This window comes from Diabrotica undecimpunctata, chromosome 2 (assembly GCF_040954645.1).
Source record: "Diabrotica undecimpunctata isolate CICGRU chromosome 2, icDiaUnde3, whole genome shotgun sequence".
Classification (NCBI taxonomy): domain Eukaryota; kingdom Metazoa; phylum Arthropoda; class Insecta; order Coleoptera; family Chrysomelidae; genus Diabrotica; species Diabrotica undecimpunctata.
The window spans coordinates 35,264,977-35,289,616 of record NC_092804.1 but is presented as its reverse complement, the minus strand read 5'-3'; the positions used below and the strand labels follow the sequence as shown (position 1 = coordinate 35,289,616).

At 33.3% G+C, this 24,640-nt stretch overlaps 1 protein-coding gene across 9 annotated transcripts in view; it reads right to left on the bottom strand.

Moving 5' to 3' along the window:
- Positions 1-7,571: 7,571 nt before the first annotated feature.
- The window catches only part of LOC140434400 (pseudouridylate synthase RPUSD2-like), a 927,331-nt gene continuing 910,262 nt past the window's right edge, over positions 7,572-24,640 (bottom strand). For all 9 annotated transcript variants that reach the window (XM_072522617.1, XM_072522616.1, XM_072522618.1 and 6 more), the window contains one exon: positions 7,572-22,754. In XM_072522617.1, coding sequence (XP_072378718.1) covers positions 22,677-22,754 — 78 coding nt within the window. In that variant the 3' untranslated portion in view covers positions 7,572-22,676. The remainder of the gene's footprint in view (positions 22,755-24,640) is intronic.

Here is a 24,640-nt window from a genome sequence, read left to right as displayed (position 1 = left end):
TAAATCACTCTGCAATCAATCGTAATTCAGTCGATTGAGAAGAAACAGCGCGTTTCAACTGCAAACAACTATTGTGCAATTTAATAATATTCATATCAATAAATATTCTACCGAGAAAAAGACGTTGTCACGTAAAATCTTCGCCCGTAAAACCGACTTTACAGGCAACCGATTTTTTTTTTTAATACTGCTTCGTCTTGTGGTCGTGTCGAGTGAAAATATTACTCTTTTATTATATGGGTCCTGTCTAATTTTTTCATTAAATCCATATAGAATACGAGCATCATAGTGTCAATTAAATGTGAGTAATATACAATACCCATGGGGTCAGGCCATGGAGCTGGGGTATCTACATTGTATAAATGACGTGTACCCTATCCTCCATGCTATGGCATGCTGGACGAGCCATACAGTCTGTAGTCAACACCCCGAGGTGTGAGCGGGAACACAAATTGTATCAATACTCATACGCTTATGATACGCACCTGGCGGATCATAAGGGCCTTCACATTTTACTCTGTTTCAACTTGTCTTGAGTAAAATGTCTTTAATCTTTCCTATCAGCCTCTCTTGGCTAACTCTCGTTTTTTTTTCCGACCCCGAATGGCTATTAGGTTTCCGAGGGCAGACGGGTCACTACATTTACTCCTACTACATACTCTTCACAAATCCTGGTCCTCCAAGTCTGGGGGTTTGAACGATGGGCCAGCACCCCTTCTTCTAGAAAAAAGTTATTTGCTAAAAATTTCGATCAAGAGCCTCGGAATAAGGACGGAAACAAAAGACGACGACTGCTACGAAAAAGGACTATGAGATTGGCCACATGGAATGTACAAGGTCTAAGAACCAAGGAAACTGAAGTCTTTCAAGAATTAGAACGACAACAAATAGACATATGCGTTCTTACAGAAACAAAAAAGAAAGGAAAGGGAAATGAAATCAACAACGACTATATTCATTTATACAGTGGAGTTGAAAAATCATTAAGAGCAAAAAGAGGTGTGTCTATAGCCGTGCATACAAAACTCAAAAACAATATCAAGAGTTGGGAAGAGATAGACGAGCAGATCATTATGATGGATCTTGAGAAACATGGGGAGACGATAGTTATAATAGGAGTATATGCTCCTAGTGACGATTCTGATACAAAAGTTAAGGATGAATTCTATGACAAATTGCTTGACGTGTTGACCCATGTAAACCGATCCAAAGAAATATGCCTATTAGGAGATTTCAATGCTCGGGTGGGCAAAAAATTACAAGACAATGTGGTAGGAAGATATGGTGAAGACAAAATAAACAACAACGGAGAGCGACTCATTGATCTTTGTGAAACATTACAGCTTAAAATAATGAATGGATTTTATCAGCACAAAGATATACATAAATTTACCTGGGAACAACCAAAGAAAAAGATAAAATCTATAATCGACTATCTCATCCAACCAGAAAACAAAAGGCTCCAAACAAATGACGTAAGGGTGTATCGTGGTGCCGAATGCGGATCTGACCACTATATGGTGGTCGCAAAAATAACCATACACTACAGGAAAGTAAACAAGAACAAAATTGAACAGGAGAAGGTAGCAGCTTCCACAAAGATAAGATATAATATTGATAGCCTCAAACAAGAATCAGTACAATTCCTCTACAAACTTAGACTAGCCTCAAAACTAACTCACTTAACTCGAAGAGAAACAGCCGAAAAAGAATATCAAGATATAAAAAATTGCATTCATCAGGCGGCCAAAGAGGCATTGGGGTACGAAGAAGCTGACAAAGGAAAAAATCCTGAGTGGTGGAACGAAGAAGTAGGAAAATTAATTAAAGACAAAAAAAAAGCTTATCAAACATGGCTATCCACGAAAGACTCAGAAGACCGCAGAATTTACAGCAGACTCAACAGGGAAGCAAAGAAGGAAGTCACTAAAAGAAAAAACGAAATGTGGGAAGAGAAATGCGAAGAGATGGACCGATGCTTAGGAGGAACCAAAGTGACACAAGCTTGGAAATTCATAAAAAGTATTAGAAAAGAAAGAAAAGATGAGGGAAATATAAACCTGATTCAAAATAAAAAGTGGGAAAAATATTACAAAACGCTATTAACAGAAAGTAGGCACGAATTTATGGAAAGACCTGACCATATCTCAATGACAGAAAACTTAGAGGTGCATAAGATAAACAAAGAAGAACTGAAAAAAGAATTGAAACAAATGAAAAATGGAAAAACACCCGGGCCTGGAGACATTCCCATCGAGTTGGTGAAACATGGACCGGATGCTCTTTTGGAGAGCTTAGTGAATATTTTTAATAAATGCTTAATTGAAGGCCAAACGATTCCAGACGATTGGAATTTGGCCCACATTAGCCCCATTTATAAAAAGGGAGACAGAAAAGAATGCGGAAATTATAGAGGCATTAGCGTAACTAGCTCGCTGGGAAGGTTATATGGTCGTATATTGAAAAGAAGAATAGAAGAGGAGTATAAAGAAATTGAAGAACAAAGCGGCTTCAGAGCAGGAAGATCGTGCGTGGACAACACATTTACCCTTCAACAAGTAATTGAAAAACGAACAGCTCGAAACCTCCCTACGCATCTGGTATTTATAGATCTGGAGAAGGCTTATGATACAGTTCCTTTAAAACTCTTATTTAGTGTCTTGACGAAAACGGACCTTAGTAAAACATATCTAAAAGCAATACTGAACATCTATAAATGTCCTCAAAGCACTGTAAAAACAGGAAATACTTTCTCAAGGGTATTTACAGTAACGAAAGGCTTGAGACAAGGATGTTGTCTTTCCCCCACCCTATTCAAAATATATATCCAAGAAGCACTGCACCAGTGGAGACAAAAATGTACGGGAATGGGGTTGAAGCTTAACAACCATTATCTGACAACGCTGTTCTTTGCAGATGATCAAGTACTAATTGCAAGCTGTGAAGAAGATGCAGATTATATGCTTAGAAAGCTCAAAGATGAATACGAAAAATGGGGGATGAGTATGAATATGTCTAAAACAGAATATATGCGAATAGGCAGTGAAGACGAAGACCCGGATTTGGAAATTAGACAAATGAAAAGGTGCTACGAATACAAATATTTGGGAAGTATTATCTGCAGTAAAGGAACAACGGAACGAGATATAGACTATAGAGTGCAACAAGGCAGGAAGAGTGTTCAAATTCTGAATTCGATACTTTGGTCCAACAAAGCTACTATGAAAACTAAAATGACTATCTACAAAGTAATTGTAGAGCCCATTCTTACATATGGAGCAGAATGTTGGCAAATGACAGTAAAAGGAAAGAAAAAAGTTGACATGGTTGAAATGGACTACCTAAGAAGAGCTTGCCGTATATCAAGAGTAGAACGTATACCTAATTCTGAAATTAGAAGAAAAACAGATAGAGTACATACAACTTCTGAAAGAATAGAAACTAGACAGTTAATATGGTATGGACACGTACAGAGGATGGACGACAACAGATGGCCAAAAAGAGCTATGGAATACAATCCAAGTAATAGAAGGAAACGAGGAAGACCAGCCAAGTCTTGGATACAAGGTGTTATGGAAACCATGAAAGACAGAGCCATTGATGAAGACACCTGGAGAGATAGAAAAAGATGGCGATCGAAATGCGGGAAGCGGCAGAAGCTGTAGGATCCCCGCTTATATATATATATAATATACAATACATGATTTGTACATGATTTTTTTTACGATCAATCAGATAAAAAAAAAATATTTATTTATTTATTACATTCAACTCTTCTGTATTAGTTTGTATTTTTTGTAATACCGTTTTTTAGGAGGTGATTTTAAAGGCTCTTTATTTTTAATAGCTTGAGAAATATTATTAATATAAAGTGTAATTTGGACAGCAACAGCCGAACAGTGAGGACGTGCCAGGGAGAGATCGGCTAGTCAGAGTCAGTAGACATAGAGTTTCTCAGCTCTCGGTGGGTAAGACACCGTGCTACACTGGAGACAAAGGCGTAGAGGCAAAAATCAAAAATTCGGATGTGATTGAACCTAGGGAATTTTATTGAGTTCTCTAGGTCACACTCAGAAGGAGCGACAATGAAGAAGCAAACGGGTTATCGGACCCGTCGGATATTCACTACTGTGCTCCGATTGGAATGACACTGTGGGATGTAGTATATAGTTATATTCTACATCTGGCAGAAACGGCCCCAAGAAGGCGAGTGAGTCGAGAAATTCAAGAGGATTCCTCTCTCTGGTAAGTCAGGGACTTTTACCCCCCCCCCCCCAACATGCTTGATCGTTCACGATCACCCCTCTGCCGCAAGGCAAATCCAGGCCCCGATGGTAGTTTGTTAAACACAAACTACAAGATATTGGATTGGACACCCTACCCAGCGAAGGATACAAGACCATCGACAAAATGGCCAACAGGAAAAATAGCTGGAAAGATGGGGATTTCAAACGCTCGAAAAACCGGAAGACAAGAAAAAAAAAAGAAAAAGAGGAAAAAGGCGAAGGACAATTGAGATAAAGAGACTTCAAAAAGATCAGCTGCCGCAAAGCAACACAGCGAGGACAAAAAGTCCGAGCTCGCTACGTTGAAGATGCTCCTGAAGGAAAAAGACGAGGAAATAACGGAATTGAGACACAAAGTCTCAAAACTCCAGGCACAGATGTTGGAATTCCAACAAACAATAATCGGACACATGAAGAATAAGTGTGATGAACTGAAAACGTTAATTAAAAATGTAATTTCCATTTCAATCAATTGTGGCTTAATTCTATATAAAAATAATATTTAACTTAAAAGTTTATTTCATAAATGCAGTAATACATTTGGCAATACTAAACTAGATGTAGATGCAAATAGGTGAATCCGAATTTTTAAAGTTTAGTGCGTCTGTTCTCCGCTAGATGATGCAAATAAGGAGGTAAAAAAATATAAACAATATTTGAAATTTCACTTGTTTCCCGTGATAATTTTATGGAATGTGAGAGTGGCTTTAAGTAAGATAATCATCCAGCCAAAAATAATTATGTTTACTTAGGTACATGAGTGTATGAGATTAGTTATGACTTCCAAATTATGATACAAAGTGTATTTTTTCCAATTTACAAAAGTAAAAGTTAACATTTTGGCAGGAGCGTTTTTGACAGTCCAAATTTTGGCGAATGGTATACTTTAATTTTATGTCCGACCTCTCCAAATTCGATCAATCGTGTCGTCGTAGAGAGACATTATGTAATACTGGTTGCATGTAAGTCGAAATAGGTGCATAAACAATTTTAGAATATTTAAAAAACAATATTAAATATAACCAGTTTGTAAAGTTATTAAACAAATACTGTATTTTAATCAATTATCGTCTCATTTCAAATATTTAATTCACAAATTCAATATTTTAGTGGTGCCATATATACATATGACTGAAACAATTCAGAATTTCTTTTGAACTGCTATTGATGTATCGCACTCTATGTAAAACATGGAGGTGAACAGAATATGACAAAAAGCGATTAACATATGGATATGTACGTATGTCAGAGAACATGCAAAATATAACGATGAAATATAATTACATATAAACAAATAAAAGCAATAAACGTGCAAGATGTTGAATCGCGTCTTCTGAAATCAGCGTGAAAGAAGTCAATGAGCGAGAGAAACTTAGGTTACGAGATCTGCTTAGATTCAATAATGGAGATGTCGAAGATAACAGACAACGTCGACAAACGCTATGAAACAGCTATTTTTCTCTAAACTTATTTAAATAATACTAATTGTAGTATTTTTACAACAGTATTGTTGCAATCAATGACGTATATGCAACCGTTGGTTGCGGCAAATAATCTGAGTTACTAATAGTTATGCAACCAGTTACCTACCTCCTTTGCCTGACATCTAGGGAGTAATGTCCAAACTTTACAAATTAATCAAGTTCTGTAGTGTAAGTTTCTTACTATAAGTTTATAGTTTAATTATAAATGTAGAGATTCTTTTTTAAACCTGGTACATTTGAAAAGTGTTCTAAAATTCTAAAAATGCTCTTCGGTATTATGCGATCAGTAATACACTATTATAAGTTCCGACATCTAACTAGTATAGGCGAGGCAATGAAGCAGTAAAAAGCAAAAAACCTACCAATTTTTTTAGTTGTGTGGATCTCAACGAAATTGTTGCATTCGATTGCATTTCCATAATAATTGCAATACCTAAAAACCACCGAGTAACGAGTCGGCATTGATTTTGTATCAAAATTCTACAAAACTCTAAGAGACGAAGCCCGTCCTGGGCACTAGGTGCCTAGCACACCATCGCCGACATTATATTAGTGTTCAGCGATCCCAAAAACTACCTAAAAACGAGTTTGCACTGATTTTGTATCGAATTCCCACAAAACTTTAGGAGACGCGGCCCAGGTGTATAGCAGCATCATCGCCGTCATGATATTCGTGTTCAGTGACCCCAAAAACCCCGAGTGCTAATATTGAACTCGTTTCCGTCAATTATTTCCCAATTACAAATTCATTATTTTTCATCACTTTGAAATACACTTTGGAATGCATTTTCCTTGTGCAATAATGGAATTTTCATTTCCACATCGTTTTTGTTCACAAAATTTCCCGACGTAACGCCAGCTATCGCCACGATTTCGTCAACGCTTCCATAGAGGATATGGAATGCCGACAACAGTATGAAACAACGTACACCAAAAGACAGAATCGAGATCTATCAGTGTTGATCTTGGTACAACTCAACTGGTCCTAGGGTGTTGATCTAATGGCAGCTCCTTACCGGTCTTCGACTGTTGATCTGAGAGAGACCTGTTATTTGACTAAGTGTTGATTAGTCACTTCCAGCTCCTTGCCGGATCGAGTGTTGATCTAATCTACCATTCCTTCTCGTCAGCGTGTGTGTATTAATACACCATATTTTGTTAATTATATTTTATTTTTCGCAATTATTTAACAGTGGGTCATCGCACAGCGTCGTCCATATCGTCGCTAGGATTGACATTTAAATTTTTTACATATTGTCTAGGATATAATTTAATTTTGGTATTTATTCATTTCGAATATATTTTTATTCAAATCAAACCTGAGTTCTGAGTTTAACTGAGTCTGCTGTCTAAAAGAGCTACCCGTCACAACACTCTTACGAATCACAAGCAACAAGTTTCGTTGAGATCTAACCAATTGTAAAAATTTGGTAGGTTTATTGCCTCGCCTATCAGTGTTTCTCTATTTTCTAAAAATCGCTAAAAATAACACTGTCAAAAACGCTTTCGCAAAAACTGTAACTGTCATTTTTGTAAAATTTAATTTTTATCCTGAAATTGAAATATCCGAAATTAGGTACTTGTTAACTTATAACATCTTTCGCTTCCTTCTTCTGTGGTCATGTAAGTTTTTGCCTGAAATATTATTTTCATTTGATTTATTGTGACTCTATTTCGTTCTTCTACTGCCCTACTAAAATCTTCATCATTCAAATAACTGTGGCTCTTTCGTTTGTCTACTGGTGTTACCAATAGTTGGTATAGTTGTTAAATGTTAAATAAGGCTAAAAAATCAAACAAATTTTATATTTGGTAAAACTTTTAATGTCAAACATTTCAACAAAATATTCTACACTATTTCTGGATGTGTTAAGTGGCGCTAACACAATACTGTCTTTAACAAAACTGGAGTGAGTACATTTAAAATTAAACTACAATTTTAAATTCGTGACTAACAGAAACATGGTACGAAGAATATCTACCTAGAAATAGTCTAAATTTGTTTATTTGTAACAGGTTGCTTTGATAATAACACAGACAAAAACAACTGAGTTACGACAGTTGTCAGGAAATAATAGTCAGCTGCATTTGATTAAATTATACCTATGTATCAATTATTTGGAAAAAGCACTGATCATTTAAACTTCGTAAAAATATATATCACATAAGTTACACACACAAGAAAAGAAAAAGAACCATACCAACATGTTTAGGCGAAAATAAAAGTGCAACAGGCTCAGAGAACATAGGTGCAATGTGGAACAAATGTGTTGAAGAGTTATTTGAGAACATAAAAGAAAAAAACCAAAAATGAACCATTATCAAGAAGGTATAATACAACCAGAAAAACAATGTATGAACAGGAAAATCTGCATCAGGGGAAAAACTATACACATAGAAATGTTAAAATGAATTTTTTCTCGGTATCCTGCACTTACTATGATGTAAAAAGAAAACCGATTTCTGTAAATATAATACCGTAAAAAATTTAGTCTTTAGCTTCAGGTTATGTGCATCTAACATTCCAATATCCCTTATAATTTGTCCAGAATGATAGTATTAAAAGACTGAAAGATAGAACCTGCGTGATCTTTTCTAATACATAGATGAAGGCGAGCACCAGCTGTACATGCCCAGTATTTCATTCATTAAATTGGGGTTTGAAGCTATTGTCTTGTACTGATTTTGGAGACAAATTTTTAAAAGGAATGTTACGAATAATCAAGTCTCCAACAGAGATGTAATAGAGAAAATTACTTAAAACATACTTAATATCTTAATGTGATGCAAAAAAGATCATTTATATGTTAAGGTCATGTACATACAAAGTTACAGAACATTTAAAAGCATTAGGAAGGTGCCACAGCACAGCAAGAAGGGCCAGTTTTAAAAAGATATAGAGTAACTTGCTTCAACTAATAACGGAAGCAAAAATAAAAGGAAAGCAAAGACCTAGAGCTACGTGCTTGGCGGAGGAAGGTGATGGATACCCACGAGTGGACAGAAATTCTTGAGGTTAGGACCCACGCACACGCAGGGTTGTAAAGCCAGAATGATGATGATGATGTGGTCCTGGCAGACGACAAATGATCTGGTTGCGTAATATCAATGGACAGGACTAGACCTTCAAACAATTATAAGAAAAGCACAGGAAAAAGACGAATTTGCAGAAATCATCGCCGACCTCCATTAGAGACGGGACCTAAAGAAGAAGTACAGTAAGTTGGAGCTAACCAAGCTTATAAAAATGAAAAGATGCTCAAATATAGGATCTAAGAGAGGGGGAAATGAGTATCAAAGCCATAAATTAAATTTATTATATTAGCTTATAACGTCTAGCACACAAGTATTATATTTTTAGGTAGATTTTCCGTTAAAATGCATGAATATAGTGACGACTCTTTGTCCTAAAAATCTAAACCAAAAAGTACAAACACTATACAACGATTGATTCTTAAAGATTAATAAAATAATTTTAGATGATTTTTATTTAGCTAAAATGGGAGCTAATCTACTATTCAATGGAAGCTCTAAGCTGAAATTTAGGGTATAGTTCATTTCTTTACTATTTATTTTACTTCTTTTAAAAATTTATAAAAGATCAATACATTTCTTTTTTTGTAAGCTCATGTCGATTGTTTATATTTTTAGAATATCTTTTATTCCATTTTCGCTAGCTAAAAGATATGCATTTCGAAAATGTTATACAATATCAACGTTTTTTTATATAGTACATTTTTTTGGTAATTATCTTGTGGATCCTACGTCAAAAAATATCAAAACATTATCTACTACCAAGTATGAATTCAATAAAATCGAACTTTCAAAAAACTTTTAGCTATTATCTTATTTAAAAGTTGTATTGTGCCGTTTATTGATGCGAATAAATATTTTTTGATGTATGATCCCCTTATGTAAAGTAAGAAATACAAGAAAGCTGTTAGTGTCAGATTTGCAGGTGCTGTCCTGATTTATAGCATACAGGTCTAAGCAAAAGAAAACTAAATATCAAATTAACAAAAAGAGAAGAATAGTTCCAATGTACTCTTTGATACTTACAACCTATTATAGAATATACTTAGGTCCCTATAATTGTCTTTAACAATCACAAATATTAAATATATAGAAATTTTCGTTTAGGTAATAGGCATATCGAATATATGTTTGTGAAAAACATAGCTCACAAATCACAAATATTAGTCAGTAATCACCAGCTAGAAAGAACCGACAAATAGTATTTTCAGTATTTCCGAATGTCATCGAGTGATGGATGCTATTCTTAACAAACTATCATGATGTGAATAGGTGGCAACACTAAATGATAATCTGCGCTGGTTCTTTTTAGCTGACACTGACTGTTTCCTGTTTTTGGAAGTGTAACGTACGAAATTATTTAAAAGAGCTACCAAGAAGCAATAGTTTTTTATAAAATAATTTTAAAAAATTCTGAAAGTATCAGCTGTTACGATTCATAGTAATACTGTAGTCAAATTACTTTCAAAATACATAAATATTAAGCCGTTTATTGGTCGGATCTAAGATTTTTGCGAAGACCAACGAATACACGACTCGCTATCTATCTACTAAATGTATAAAAGTTTTTAGTTTCAATATAACTCGACTGCGGAATTAGGAATCTGATACATAGTTAAATTGAATATTGTATGAGCCATGTTTTTCATTAAGTAATGTTTCTAATAATAACAAGAAATCCAGTAAAAACTATTACAAAATCCTAATTTTTCCCATTTATTCAACTCATTATAATACTGATATATGCTCTGTCTTGGAATGTCCTTATAATTTAACTATACCAAAAATATTTTTCTCAACTGATTATCTGGTTATATTGGCAGTATCATAGTCAAATTTGGATGTAAATGAATCGTCTGCTCAGTTTGGATATAAGCAAATATAATAGGACACTGAGCTTCTTCAGTTAACTTAGAAGATCACTGAGGATAAGCAACTGGGATCCAAAATTAAAAACCCATCAAAATGTCCCGGATGAAACTATCAACCAACTAGGCATAGACATGACCACAAAAAAATACGTAAAAAATACAAATTCTACTTCGCCGACTGGGTTACAACATGCCTGAACGTTAAGTAGAACTGATCTATACTAATTTAAAATAGATTACAAGAAACATATTGCAAGAAAAGGTTTTTCGACACAATCATATCTTGTAGAGGCAGATTTGAATGAAGTAACGTACTCTCCAAAATTAACGAACCACCTTAGATGTACCATAAGTTTGGAGCTATTTTTCTTCTAAACTGTTGATTGGATTTCGATGATTTTTATATGATATTATAGGTCTATTTCTAAGGAATTACGGCACCAATATTTTCTGAGAAATGTCAACGTTTTACTCATGTTCGGAGTATAAAAATTGTAACGGTTCAAAAAAATCTATAAAGTTTTAGTTCATATATTAACTTCCATTTGATTCACAAAGCAACAACTTTTATTCGAACCTGTATAAGATTTTAAAAACACGCAATACATATTGTCGAATGTTTACATTACTTTGAGTAAAGCGATTTCTCTTGGAAGTTCGTAAGTGGCAATAAATATTTATGGTTGTTTTTAAAACTTCCTTTCTCAAATGGTCAAAATCAAGACCCGAAGAAAATTACAAGCGCGGCTCATTCCATTTCGATACGTAGAGTGAGAATCAACATGTGCAATTTGTGAAAAGTTTCATCAGGTACATTTTTTTTTATTTTTCCACAAGTTTTTTTTTGGTAACAATTAGTGTAAAAAAACACCTATCTCTGCTTGGTTACAGAAAGAAAAAGCATCTTCTAAAATCAGCTTCTATCAGCAGTCTATTTTCGCTAATATTCCTTATACGCTAGACAGCGTAAAGGCATTTATGATATTTTCTGACCGATGTAAAAATGGACCATCCAGATAAGTACGTCGTTCCCTATTTAATTTGTTGACAATCCCCCAGCATCGATAAGAGAAAATTTACAAACTGGCAATACTATTATTTTTTCACAGTTTAAAACTTACATAATATTTTATTACTTCAACCCAATGTTAAATGATTATAAATTCTTAATTTTTGCCTAGTTTCTTTTTTTAAAGTTTGTAAAAGTAATAATTTATGTGAAATGTTAAATAATTTTGTAATTTCAATCCTTTCTTAAATACTTCTTGAAAATATGAAAAGATTATTCTTTAGATACTGACACATAAAGAAAAATTTAATTAACTTAAACATTATAACTTGATAAATGTAAGTCAGAAAGTAGCAATGCAAAATAAAAGTATTTATATAATGATGTTGTTTATTTTATACAACTGTATAAACAACAATGATGTAGTTGTTTATACAATGTAGGTAGTTGATCATTTAAGATTTGGTTCTGGTTTAGCTCTAGTAGCTATTATATTGTATTCTTTTTTTTTCTTTCTCCCCAATTCTACTTTAGTTTGTGTATCAAAGGAAATATCCAAAGAACCATGGGCATATCTCTTTAGATTATGAGCAACGCGTCCGCATTCATTTGGTGTAGGTACCTCAAACTATCCAACGTTTGTTGGATAAATAAAGTTGTGTTTTTTCATCTTATTTTGCAACACCCTGTGGAATTCCTTAAAAATAGACGTGTAACGTGAAAAAAAAAACATCGGAATACCATCATCGGTTCAGAAGAAATATAGCTTCAAACTTATGGTACATTTAAAGTGATGCGTTAATTTTGGAGAGTAGTGTATATAATATCGTAAATAACGAAATCGCATAACCTACGTAGTTAAAGAAACACAACTGTTTTACTGCTCCAGCTAGATCTCCATTTGATACAATTTTGGAAAAAACTTATAGTTACACTAAAACTCCGCAACACAGAAAATTCATTATAGTTTAAATGTAAGACAAGATGCTGAACTTCTGAAGTGATTTTTAATAGTTTTCTCCACTTCATGTAGAGTTAAATACTCAACGGAAAAAATTATATGAAAAGAACATTAATAAAAACACATTTGATTATGTTGTACATAAAATTTCTTCAAACTTGTGTTTCTGTTTGTTATTTTCACCAATACCACTAAAAGGTATACAGACCATGTTAAATCAGTATTAAAAGAGTAACAAATAGTTAGAATAACAAGTATCTTTCTGTAAAAAGCACATATTCTATACAATTATCTTAGCACTGACTTCCTAAATTCTAATACTTAACCTACTAAAACTTTCAACGTTTTGCAACAATCCCAAGATTTAAAAAGGAATGAATTGTAAATAAAAACAAAGGTTCAATGAAAATATCACAAGTTTCATGAAATGTCACTAGGGATAATGTGGCCATTTTACTTTCAAAATTAGAGTTAATATTTTTCGCGTATTAAAAGCCCAATCTTGGCTTAAAAAATACCAACTAGACAACAACTAGTAAACATATCAAGAGAACTTTTCTTATATTGATAAAGTATATTTATTTGCAATTGGCAGCACAGACGGAGGATTGACAAAAGTCATAAACAACTCAGATCATAAATCGAGATTATTAATTTCAGATTTGATATATTTTTTTTTACTTTTAAGTAAGGTAATATATGTTTACCTCTGTTCATTATCTGACCGTCTTCCTCCACAGATAAATACCCCTATTTAAAAGAATATAATTCTTACAAGGTGCTGACGTCATCGCTTGTCATCAGCAAAAAAAGTACACCACCTGGAATTTCAGCAGTTTATGTGTCATAATGACATTAACTTTTTAATTTGTTCTAGTTAAACTTAATAAAGTATACGGATTCTGGGAGTAGAAAACTGTTGTTCTAAAAATTAGATAATGACGCGGTTGTACATTATCACGAAATGGTCGTTCAATGACATTTTACTACAGTCTACAAACAACAAATATTGAAATATTGGAATGTTGCCAATACTATTTCTCTACGAACAGATACTTGCTGGAATAGATTTATAACTCTTAAGTTTTAAAAGCAAATGCCCACATTTAAAGTGTATGAACATGACAATACTGAAAACAATGTGGAACTACAACCAATACAAATATACCTTAACCTATGCTCACAATCCTTTTTGAACATAATTTAACAATCCGTGTCAGTGTCTAAGCTACTTCTATTTCTTAATTAACGATGTTTTCTTTCTTTTCGCTCACTTTTTCCAAATGTAAGAGGTTAATGTAAAAGCCAATGGGACAGCCTCAAAGAATTACCTTGAAAATCTTCGTTGGTCAATAATTTTCGAGTTATTTTTTAAATTTAAAACAAAGAATAATACAATTAAACAATGGGAGTCAAAAAGCAAAAAAATGTATATGAACAATAATTTAACTGTACTCCAATTAGATGAATGCTGTTCATTTAGTAAAATTTATCTATAGTCCCAAATATTTCTTCTAAGAAACTTCTCATAAATTACCTAGAGATCTAATGTTACCTCTTTTATGTACGTTCTTGTAAAATAAAGGAAGAGGTGATCATTATTTTTAATTTCACGTATCCTGTGTCGTGCTTTTGGATTCCTTAGCTCCAATAAATGGTGTTATGTAAGAACTAATTGCTCTCAGTATTGATGTATGATTGATGTCATTCAATGCATGACATCTGCCAAAATTTGAAATTGAAAGAAGTTTTGTGTGTTTTCTACAAATGAAAACCTACATTTAAAACGGAAAAGTCAAGTGGAATAAAAGACGAACATGATGCTGTTTATGATATTTATACCCTATCATTAGCAACAATAAGCACTAGCTGTATTATAGGTATATATTCAAGATGTCCAAGGCAGTTTACGTTTACAAAAAAGGATAATTATAGAGGTATCACAATTGAAGTGTCTGTTAAAACTTTTGAAAGAATTATTTATAATCAAATTATGTCCTATTTGAATCTAAAAAGTTATTACCAGCAAACACCATGGTTTTCGACCAAGATATTCTTGTAAGACTATAACAGTCGAATTTTTACAAACTGTACATGAAAAAAATGAACAAAAATTTACATACATATTGCTTTTTCCTTAAAATCGTGGTAATTGGACTGCTTAAAATTGGAATATCTATACGCAAAGCTGTAGGCAATCGGTATCAGAGATCTAGTAACGAACATTTCTTTTTAATCGTCCGCTTTATATGATGATAAATATTAACATGCTCAGATATTTTGCACAACAACCTCAGAAGTACTCAAGAAGGAATAATGTCCATTTTCTTTTATTTGTGAATAACCTGACGGAATATTTTATATACCACGAAGACCTATTCATGCTAACCTCTTTCTCTTCAATTTTGCCCCCCGAGGGAGCGTAGTGGCCATCGTGATGTCATGTATTGTCCGTCTCCAAAGATCTTTGTCTCTGGTCATTTCTTTTCACTCATGCATAGGTCTTTTGCATATGCTTGTAAATTGATCGATCCATCCTGTTGGAGATCTTCCTCGTGATCTTTGGCCTTCTACCTTTCCTTGGATAATAAGTCTTTCCATGTTTTCTGTATCTGCTCCCATAACATGTCCAAAGTATTTTAATTGTTGGAGATGGACTTTGCTGGATAGCCATTTGCTGACATTTTTTAGCTCATTTAAAATTGAAATATTTGTCCTGTGGTCGGTCCACGGAATTTGTCACATTCTTCTCCAACAGAACATTTCAGTGTCGTCTATCTTTCTTCTTTCCGCTTGTCGTAGGGTCCAAGATTCACATACGTATATCAGTATTGGGACTTAAGCAGTTGATCAACCTCATTTTTAGAGTCCTTCCATATTTTGGCTATCTTTCCTGGGTCTACTATTTCTTCCTGTAGTGACCCCGTGTTTGTGATCAATGATATAAATATGAGCTAACAACCTCAAACCGGTCAATCGTGGTTATATGTGTATGATTGTTATGTGGTCGATCCACTGTCATGATCTTTGTCTTTGATATGTTTAACTGCAGACCAAATATTTGACTTTCGTTTTCAAGCAACATGATAATCAATAACACCAAAAAGATAATGTCTGCCAAAACTTTAGACCAAGTTGTTTATAAATAGGTGATACAACTATGTTATTTAACAAGTAGTGTGAAAAATGGTTTGGTAATAAATTTGGAAAGACCATGATTGTAAATTTTTTTATGATGAGAGCAGAATCTCCAAAACCATTCTTCTAAATTGAAATGGGTAAGAGAAGCGTAGTAATTGGTAGAACAGAGTCCTGCTCACATTAGATCTTCATTGGTCTTGCTCTCCTTTACCTTTCAGGAACTTGAAACTCAGTAAATCTTCGTATTGGATGATTAGAATCTCGATGTTAGGGTACATTGAGAATGAACGAGGATTTTCAGAGCTTGACAACCGGCGCCGAGTCGGTGTGCGAATAATTCTTCGTATTAAGGCGGGCTTGGCCAAATTTCACCTGCACGCTGACAACCCGTGCGCTGATATTCTGATTCAGATGTCTTAACTTATTTATTAATTAGATGTGTTTCCGTTCTGATTGGCTTTAACTTTGTTAACATTGTCACTAGGCAGCAAAAGAGCTGCAGCCTGTTCTCTTGTAAATTCCATGCAACACTGATCAGTCGACGCTCCACACTGTGGAGCGTCGGAAAACCAGCGTTCATAATGGCCATGACTATATCCTACCTGCCACTCGGAGTCAGACAGTCGTCCCGGGAATCTGACTACCAGCATTACCAATCTTCATGTTGGACGTACCTTTAAGTATGCACTAATTATCTTAGAACAAGGTCACTCATTTGGAATCAATTGGTAGATCATAACTGGTCTTATGGTGTTTTATAGAATTTTCATTTTAGTTTCATTGTAATGAACAAGAATAAGATCAAGTACATTGATCTCTGTATACTATCTTCTTCTTCGTATGTTAGGTCTGTTGTTTTCGGTCTGATTTAGCAGTATTTGCGATGTTGACTGCCAGCTACCTCTCAATCTTTTAGAAGGTCTGCCTTGTGGTCTTTTACCTTCTTTTACTATTTGGGAAAGTTTCTCTACCCATTCTGTTACTGTTTTGGTTCCATCCTAGTCTTCTTTGGCGTCCCCATCTGACGATATCATGTACTTTACACATGTCTCTGACTTGTGTATTAGAAAGTCTTTTAACGTTTCACCTGCTATCGCCCACAGCGTTTTCATCTCTGTTGTTCTTAAGATTTTCTTTATAATTGTTTTTTCTGCCTGTTTCTATACCATAGGTTAATACCGGTCGTACACAAATCTTATATGATCTTATATATAAAAATATAATATATTTTTCCTTCTATCCTAATGTTCTTGTATGCGGGTTCCTTCGGAGATATTTCCTTTCCCAGATAGTTGAATTTCGATGCTTGTTCTGTTATTTCTTCGTTTATTACAATTTTGCATCTCACTGGCTCCCTGGCAATAACGAGGGACTTTGTTTTTAGTGCTGATATTTTCAGGTTAAATTTATCTGCGTTAACTTCCAAAGCGTGGACCATTCGTTGTAGGTCATCTTCAGTATTTAATATTATTGCTGCGTCACCTGCGTAGAAAAGCATCTGTATTGCTCTGTTGCCCATTTTTTACCCTGTTCGTAACTTTTTTCCTTCTTCCACTAGTTTGTCCATTGTTAAACAATCCAAGTTAAACAATAACGGGCTCACGCTATCACCTGTCTTATGCCTGATTGAATGTTGACTTCCTTCATTAGTTTATTTTTATTCTTGTTTTGTGATCAGAGTTAATATCCTTTATTATCTGTGTTATAGTGGCTGTTATAGTCTTTCTGTGTCAAAGTTCAATCACATCTTGTAGTCTAATACAATCGAAGGCTTTAGTGAGGTCGATAAAACACATGAATACCTACAGGTGTGTTAAATTATACTGCTTTCTCTCCTACTTGCCCTATTATGAATATGGCATCGACAGTAGATCTGTAACACCGAAACCCTTGGTGCTCGTCGCATACATGATACTTTTTAATTATTTTCTCAGCAAGTATTTTAGTCAATACTTTCAAACTGGGGTCACGCACAGTAATAGTTCGATAGTAAGATGGGTCATTTTTGAGTATAGGGATCGTTATACTTGATTTCCACTACTTTGATATGCATTTTATTTCAAGGATCTTTTGGAATAGCTCCAAAAGAGAAACTACCACCATATAATTGTTCGTACATAACTTAAGCCGATTAAAACATGGCGGAATGGATCGAAACGAAACTGTTTGAATAGTCAACAGATGAATTTTTCCGTGGTACTACAGTCCCCATTATTCAGTGAAATGTTTATGAATTCATGTGACGTGCATAATAAAATTTCCTATGCAAAATAAAATCAAATGGCGAGTACCATTGTAGTTAACAGTATCACTCAGTTTGATTATTTGCGAAATACAGATACGCATGGAAGGTGATCAAATTAATCACTTATTGGAAGATTGTTATTGGAAGATCGGCAAGGATAATTTGCTTTTTATCTGCTTTTTAATCTACTTATTGACCTGTTTCTGTGATCGTAACAAACATTGAATATTATTAATGAGTGAATTTAACTGTGATGTTAGTAAATTAAGAGTTTACTGTTATATTTTCAAGGTTATTCTTCTTTTGAGAACTTCCGCTAAAATATCTTGCCATGTAACTTAAAATTACACAAATATAAGCTAGGGTCCTTTGAAAGTTGATATGAATTTCAAATCGATATAATATTTTTTGTAGAAATAGGGAAAATCTGCAAAATAATATCACCTCACATAATCAAGGCACGATTGTATTTCAGTACTCGTTTCAAGAAAATTCAGAATTATTCTGCATTATTTACTCTTTGATATGACCTTTATTGGTTTCTTTATAAAAATACAAATTTTATTTTATATTTACTTTTGCGAAAAGGAGAAATATTTTGTGATATATATTGTAAAGTTATTGACTTGTGCGAAAAAGTGAATTAAAAATATACAGGATGGTCATTTTCGTTCCTAATAGTCAAAAGTGTTTCATTTATTACGAATATAATTACGGCTAGCAATAAACTGATAAGAATGTTAACCTATAAATACTTTTAACATTTCTAAAGTGTTAGGGTGTCCATTAACATGATTTGAATACTGTTTTCTTCAACTCATAATACATAATTTGTTCCTACTATGGTAAAATCATACTTTGGCAACTTAAACGTTGTTGATACACATTTATCGCAGTTTTATTAAATTTTTTGTATCATTTAATAGTAATACTTACCGTAACAATCGAACTACTATATAATTTTAGCCAATAAGCGGTCTATAAGTTTGAGTTCGTTTCACTGAACACATACGTTTCACCGAATGATTTTTGGATAGTGTTATGCAATAATGAATCAAACCACATTTTTTCTAAAATCAAGTTACCACAATTTTTGTATTTGTAAACAAGTATTTCCCAATAAGCTAAAATGACTTAACCTCTAAGTGAACTGTGGCGCCATCTGTTAGCCCTTTTGTTAAGCCACAAACAGTACATACCGAATAGTTAAATTTTCAATTTTTTTGTAATACATGATGAAACGAAAAAACAAATGGGAGAAAGAATAAATTTACCAATGTACCAATACTAGTTATTTACTAATATATATTTTACTTAAAGATTAACCTTAAATTTATGCCTGAGTTGTGACATGTTCAAAATACGTTCCTTTAGGTTTCAGGTATAAAAGCCCCACCTGGAAAGCGAAAACGCCTTATTATAAGCCATATTGGTGCGACTTAGGATTTGTTGAAGGAGGTTTAAAGCATTTGTTTCTAAAAAGACTGGAGATTTCGATGAGAAAATGGATGCAGATCATTATGAAAAATAGTTTTCAGATAATGTGTTAAAAATCGAACCAGGATATGTTATTGCTAGGAAAACGCTCCATATTACTGCCGGCGTGTCGAACAGTTACCAACTACAAAATGGAGAAAAGCTGAGATTGCGGATTGGCTTACCTACTAAAAAAAATATTAAATTCAATGAATCAATTTTGAAAATCAAGTTACTAAACTTAGCACGGTGTCATAAAGATAAAGATAAATATATTAAATATGTAGTAGATAAAATGGCGCAAGAATGAGGCGTAATATTGTAGTTCAATTGCAGCCATACCATTGTGAGTTAAACCCAAAAAACTTATATGGGCTCAAATAAAAAATAAAGTAGCAAGGAATAATGTTACTTTCAAAAAAAAAATTATGTAAAAAATCTGCTTAATAGTGCCGTTTGAAAGGTGACCTCACTGTCGTGGATAAAATTTCTCGAGCATGTAGTAAAAGATGAAAATATGTGGAATCTTGATAACTTCATTGAAATTACCATGGAACCAGTTGCTGTGGATCTAGGCGAAGATACTACTAATGAATCTGAAGATGACATACATAGATGACTCAAATTCGATTATATATAATGAAAGTCTTTATTTGAACTTATTTTTTATCTTTTATGGAATTAAATATTCAGTTAAAGTAAACCATTTATTACTAGTACTGTTTCGTACCAAGAATTGTTTAAGTAATTAAGTTTTTCCTGTTTTATAAGTTACTAGACGACCCGTTTACTTATCCCATGGCATTAAATCTCATTTGATAATATGAATTAAATTAAAGCCTTTAGCGGTTTGTTAATTTAAACGAATAAAGGGTTTTCCCAAAAAAATATATTTAACAAGGATTAGTTTTCTTCATCTAAGGCATCTATAAAATAAGAAACTAATTTTTATGACAATCAGTTCGCTCTAAAATCCTCGTTTTCCTTTCCTCTTGGATCCGCAAAGGTATACAGTGAAAATATGACTCAGTTGCTACAATTGTGGTACTATAGTATAAATGAAGACCTTCCTCAATCAGTAGTTAACGAAAATATAGAAACCCTGACTTTTAATATACAAAAGCCTCAGTCAATTAAATTTATATAATTCGGGAAGTTATGTTGGAAGACAAAAGCAGGGAATTTTTAATGTATGGACAGAGAAGATATATGAAGTATGCACGCGCCTCTCCCTTATCGGGAACAAGGAAGTTTAAATAATTCTCTTGTTAGAAATAATGGTTTGCTTATATTTATTTATTAAAATACTTACTACACAAACACACTACATAATCAAACCTAGCAAAAGAATACATCCAAGACCATGACACAGTTATAGATATAAATTGAACCTTTACGTTCGATGAGGACAAATATATTTATAATCATCGAGTCATTACGAGGAGTCCGACATAACCCCATAATTAGTATATATTAGAATGTAAGTTTAAATGTATTTTTTTTTTATATTTGTTAAGTTTGTCTAGAGGGAAACGTTAAAAAAGCGTTTTTATCATCGCGCGCGTCCGAATATCTTAAGAAACTAGTTTTCAACTTTAATATAGCCGGTAGAGGTACCCAGGAAATTGGCTCGTGTCTAATAAAATACATTCAAGAACATATTCGAGCCCTTGTTGAGGAATTAGGATTATGGTCTGATTCATGTGGAAAACAAAATCGCAATATTAAACTAGTCATTTTATGCCTTACTTATTTATCCAAGGCTTGAAACATCGACAATTTTTGTTAATGTTATTATTAAAAAAGCTGAGAAAGGTCGTAATCCTTAAGAATACAGAGCTACCATTTCTTTGTCCAGATGGTAAACCCTTATCATCTGAACAACCATCAAATTAAAAAAATGTCCAAGTTCCCAAATATGCAAATTTTTTTGTATAAATTTCGTAAATGATCAGTAGTTACAAGAATCGCAGCTTAATTATTCAAAATAAGTTATCACAAAATTATTTTGTTCTAAATGTATTGTAAGAATTTTTTCTTATATAATTTTTTCTATATTTGTTATGTCAAATCAATGAAAAACAAAAATGAGCTATTCCACCCTTTTATATATTTCTATGAACACCCACGATTATAATTTTTTAAATAAAGGTAGACCGGAATTAATTTGTTTAATCCCAAAATTTCGCTTTTAAATCTAGTACCAAACAATTACAATATTTTATCAAACTATTTTATTCATTTTCCCAATACCTCATGGCGATGGCTTAACTCCTTGTTGCATAACGCGATTCATTTACCATTATAAGCAATTTTAGAAGTAGTTAGTGAATTTTATCTTTCTTTTTTAACGTCAATATTTTTAGTACTTGGCTCTTTGTTGAATATATACGTTAGAGAATTGGCCATTGAAGTTTCATCAACAACCTTTTCCTCTTTAACCATTCCCGATTTAAATTATATTAAAAAACAGTCCATATTTACTATATATTATATAAAAAGCTTAATCTATCATTATTTTCTTTGAATCCCAATTTTTATCAAAAACACATGAACAGTTATGCTGTTGACGTTACATTACGTTGACGTGAAGGCGTGTCTTCCATTTTTGCTTGCGCTGCATTGTCTTAATAGTACCTACTATCCGCAGTTTTAAGAATTATTTATTCCGAAGTCATGAGATTTTATTCCGTAAGCGTAAATTCTAATAATAATTCTGGAACTGAAAAACCATTTTTCTTCGTCAATTTATAATTAACTAAACCAATGTGTTTTCTTGATTTTTAAATGATTAACAATGTCCACATCACTACATGTGGGTTTTTCTAACCAGAGAAAAACTGACCATACTCCGTTGTTCTATAGTTATATATTAAATAAACAAAATAATAATTAAACCATATATATGAGGTAGCATCCTGTATATTTTAAATATTTGAAAATGTTACATATTTTATATATTTTTGTGTTTTTCCGTGAAGCACTGAAATACCGAAAATTATTCGAAACGTCTACAGCAAATAATTTTTCCTTAACCGACCGATCCTTAGCGGTGAATTGGACCCTGCCACTTTTTTTGGACACCTCTTTTTCTAATTTTTGTTACAGCCTGTATAGATAAAGTTACGAAAATTACTTTAGGGTAGAATGTAGAGCTTAGTGAGGAATCATCACTGCGGTGCGTCGGGTTCTCTCCAGTCGATTTGCGCCCAATCGGGCAATTCAGTTACGTATTCCCAACCAGGACCCTAAAAAATAAGATACAAATTAGACAAACAAACAAAACAATAACCGTACAGAATTTTGTTTCAGATTTGCTGTAAATGGAGATGAATATATAACAAAGAAAGCTCCCCGTCAAATCTCTCTATAGTATGTTAATTTCTTTAATTATATACTATATATTTATTGGTGACTATGGTTAACTGTTAGTTGAACAAGAAAACTTTTGAAATTTATTATATTTTTGTTCAAATCATAATTATGACTGTCATTTCTGCTCTTAAAACCGCAGTTTCTTTTCGATAACTACGTATTTCTCACTGTTCCGCTATTCATTATAATTTTCTTATTTTGTAGTCTATTATTTTGTCCTCATGCTACCTAAGCTCCAAATTCTTCTAACGAAACAGCTCTTAGAGGACACGGAAACTAAATGTAATTAGTTGGTTCATACCCTTCCCATTATATTTATTTTAATATAAATATTTAGTTCATATGTTGGAGAAACCGATAGACGATCAAGTGTCAGGATAAAGGAGCATGAAATATATATCAGGAACAGAGACTTCAGAAATCTCAAATATGCAAACATGCCTGGAATAACGAGTACAATGGAAAGATACATCTATAATCATAAAAGAAACAGACATGAAAAAGAGAAAAATCAAAGATCTACTTAATGAAGAAAAATTTGTAGCAAAACCATCAGCAGGCTTTAGTTGCCAATAAGTTGCTAAAAGAAGTAGTCACAATAAGAACATACCAACAATGGCGGGTTAAAGGAAGTATCAGACATCATCTAAAATTATACATAATACATTTACAACACACAATTCACAGACATATCTTATAGTTATGGTTATAGTAGATCGGGGCAGAATCCATTTATGAGCCATTCAGAGACTTAGACCACCTTAGAAGGGCGCAATGTATATCACCCCTATCATACGGACTAGGTCCATAAGGAGTTGGGCTTTGGAGTTTCTGGGGGCCAGGCTGCTACGAGCTCCCATATCTGCTATAATGAGAGGGAGTTTTAAATCTGAGCCCTTCCTGCCGTTCCGAACGTCTAATCCTTTAGTAACCTTGTGGCCTCACAGAAAACCACAAGTCTTCTTTATACAACAAATAATGCAATACAACACACAAAAACAGTTAGAATTTGATATTCCGAGGGTAAAAACATCCTTAGATTTTTGTCAACCAAAAGAAGACTATTGCCTACAAGATCGACAAGTATGTGATAAGTCTATCAACCATTAATTTTAAAAAACATAGCCTACTAACAATTTGGCAATGGGTTATAACCTTTGCGGTCATTTTTTAAAATAATCTTTTTTTGAAAACGATTTCACGAGTGGAAATCGAAACGTCTAACGTTGTATAAAAATGTAATTTTCATCACAATTAATTGTGGCTTAACCCACATATAAACACAATATTTAACTTGGAAAAATCTTTGGTAACCACTGGCTTTGTACCCTTCTATAATCGAGAATAAAAAATTGTAGGCAGTAAATTCTTAGAAGTAATCTTGACGTTTCAGCACTATTGTAGGACTTTCAATGGTGTACGAAAAATGTCATAAAAAGTTACGACAAACCTACTTGTATTGAAGAAATATCTATTTATACTATGTATCACGTTAATGTAGGAATATGATTACTATTGACATTTGGGTTAATTACAATAAATAATTATAAGTTAGTAGGTAATAGTTAAGCCTCCCTAAAACTGCCATCGTCGAAGAAAGCCGACTACTTAGGAATTCAGTTGCTTTGCTATCGAAGTAAATAGGACATGACTCACATAAACACATTGTAAATATCTTATATTTTTTACACAGTAGTTTTTTTCGACAGCGAAGAAAGGGAATCGTAAAATTTTATTACATCTTTCGGTGTGAGATAAA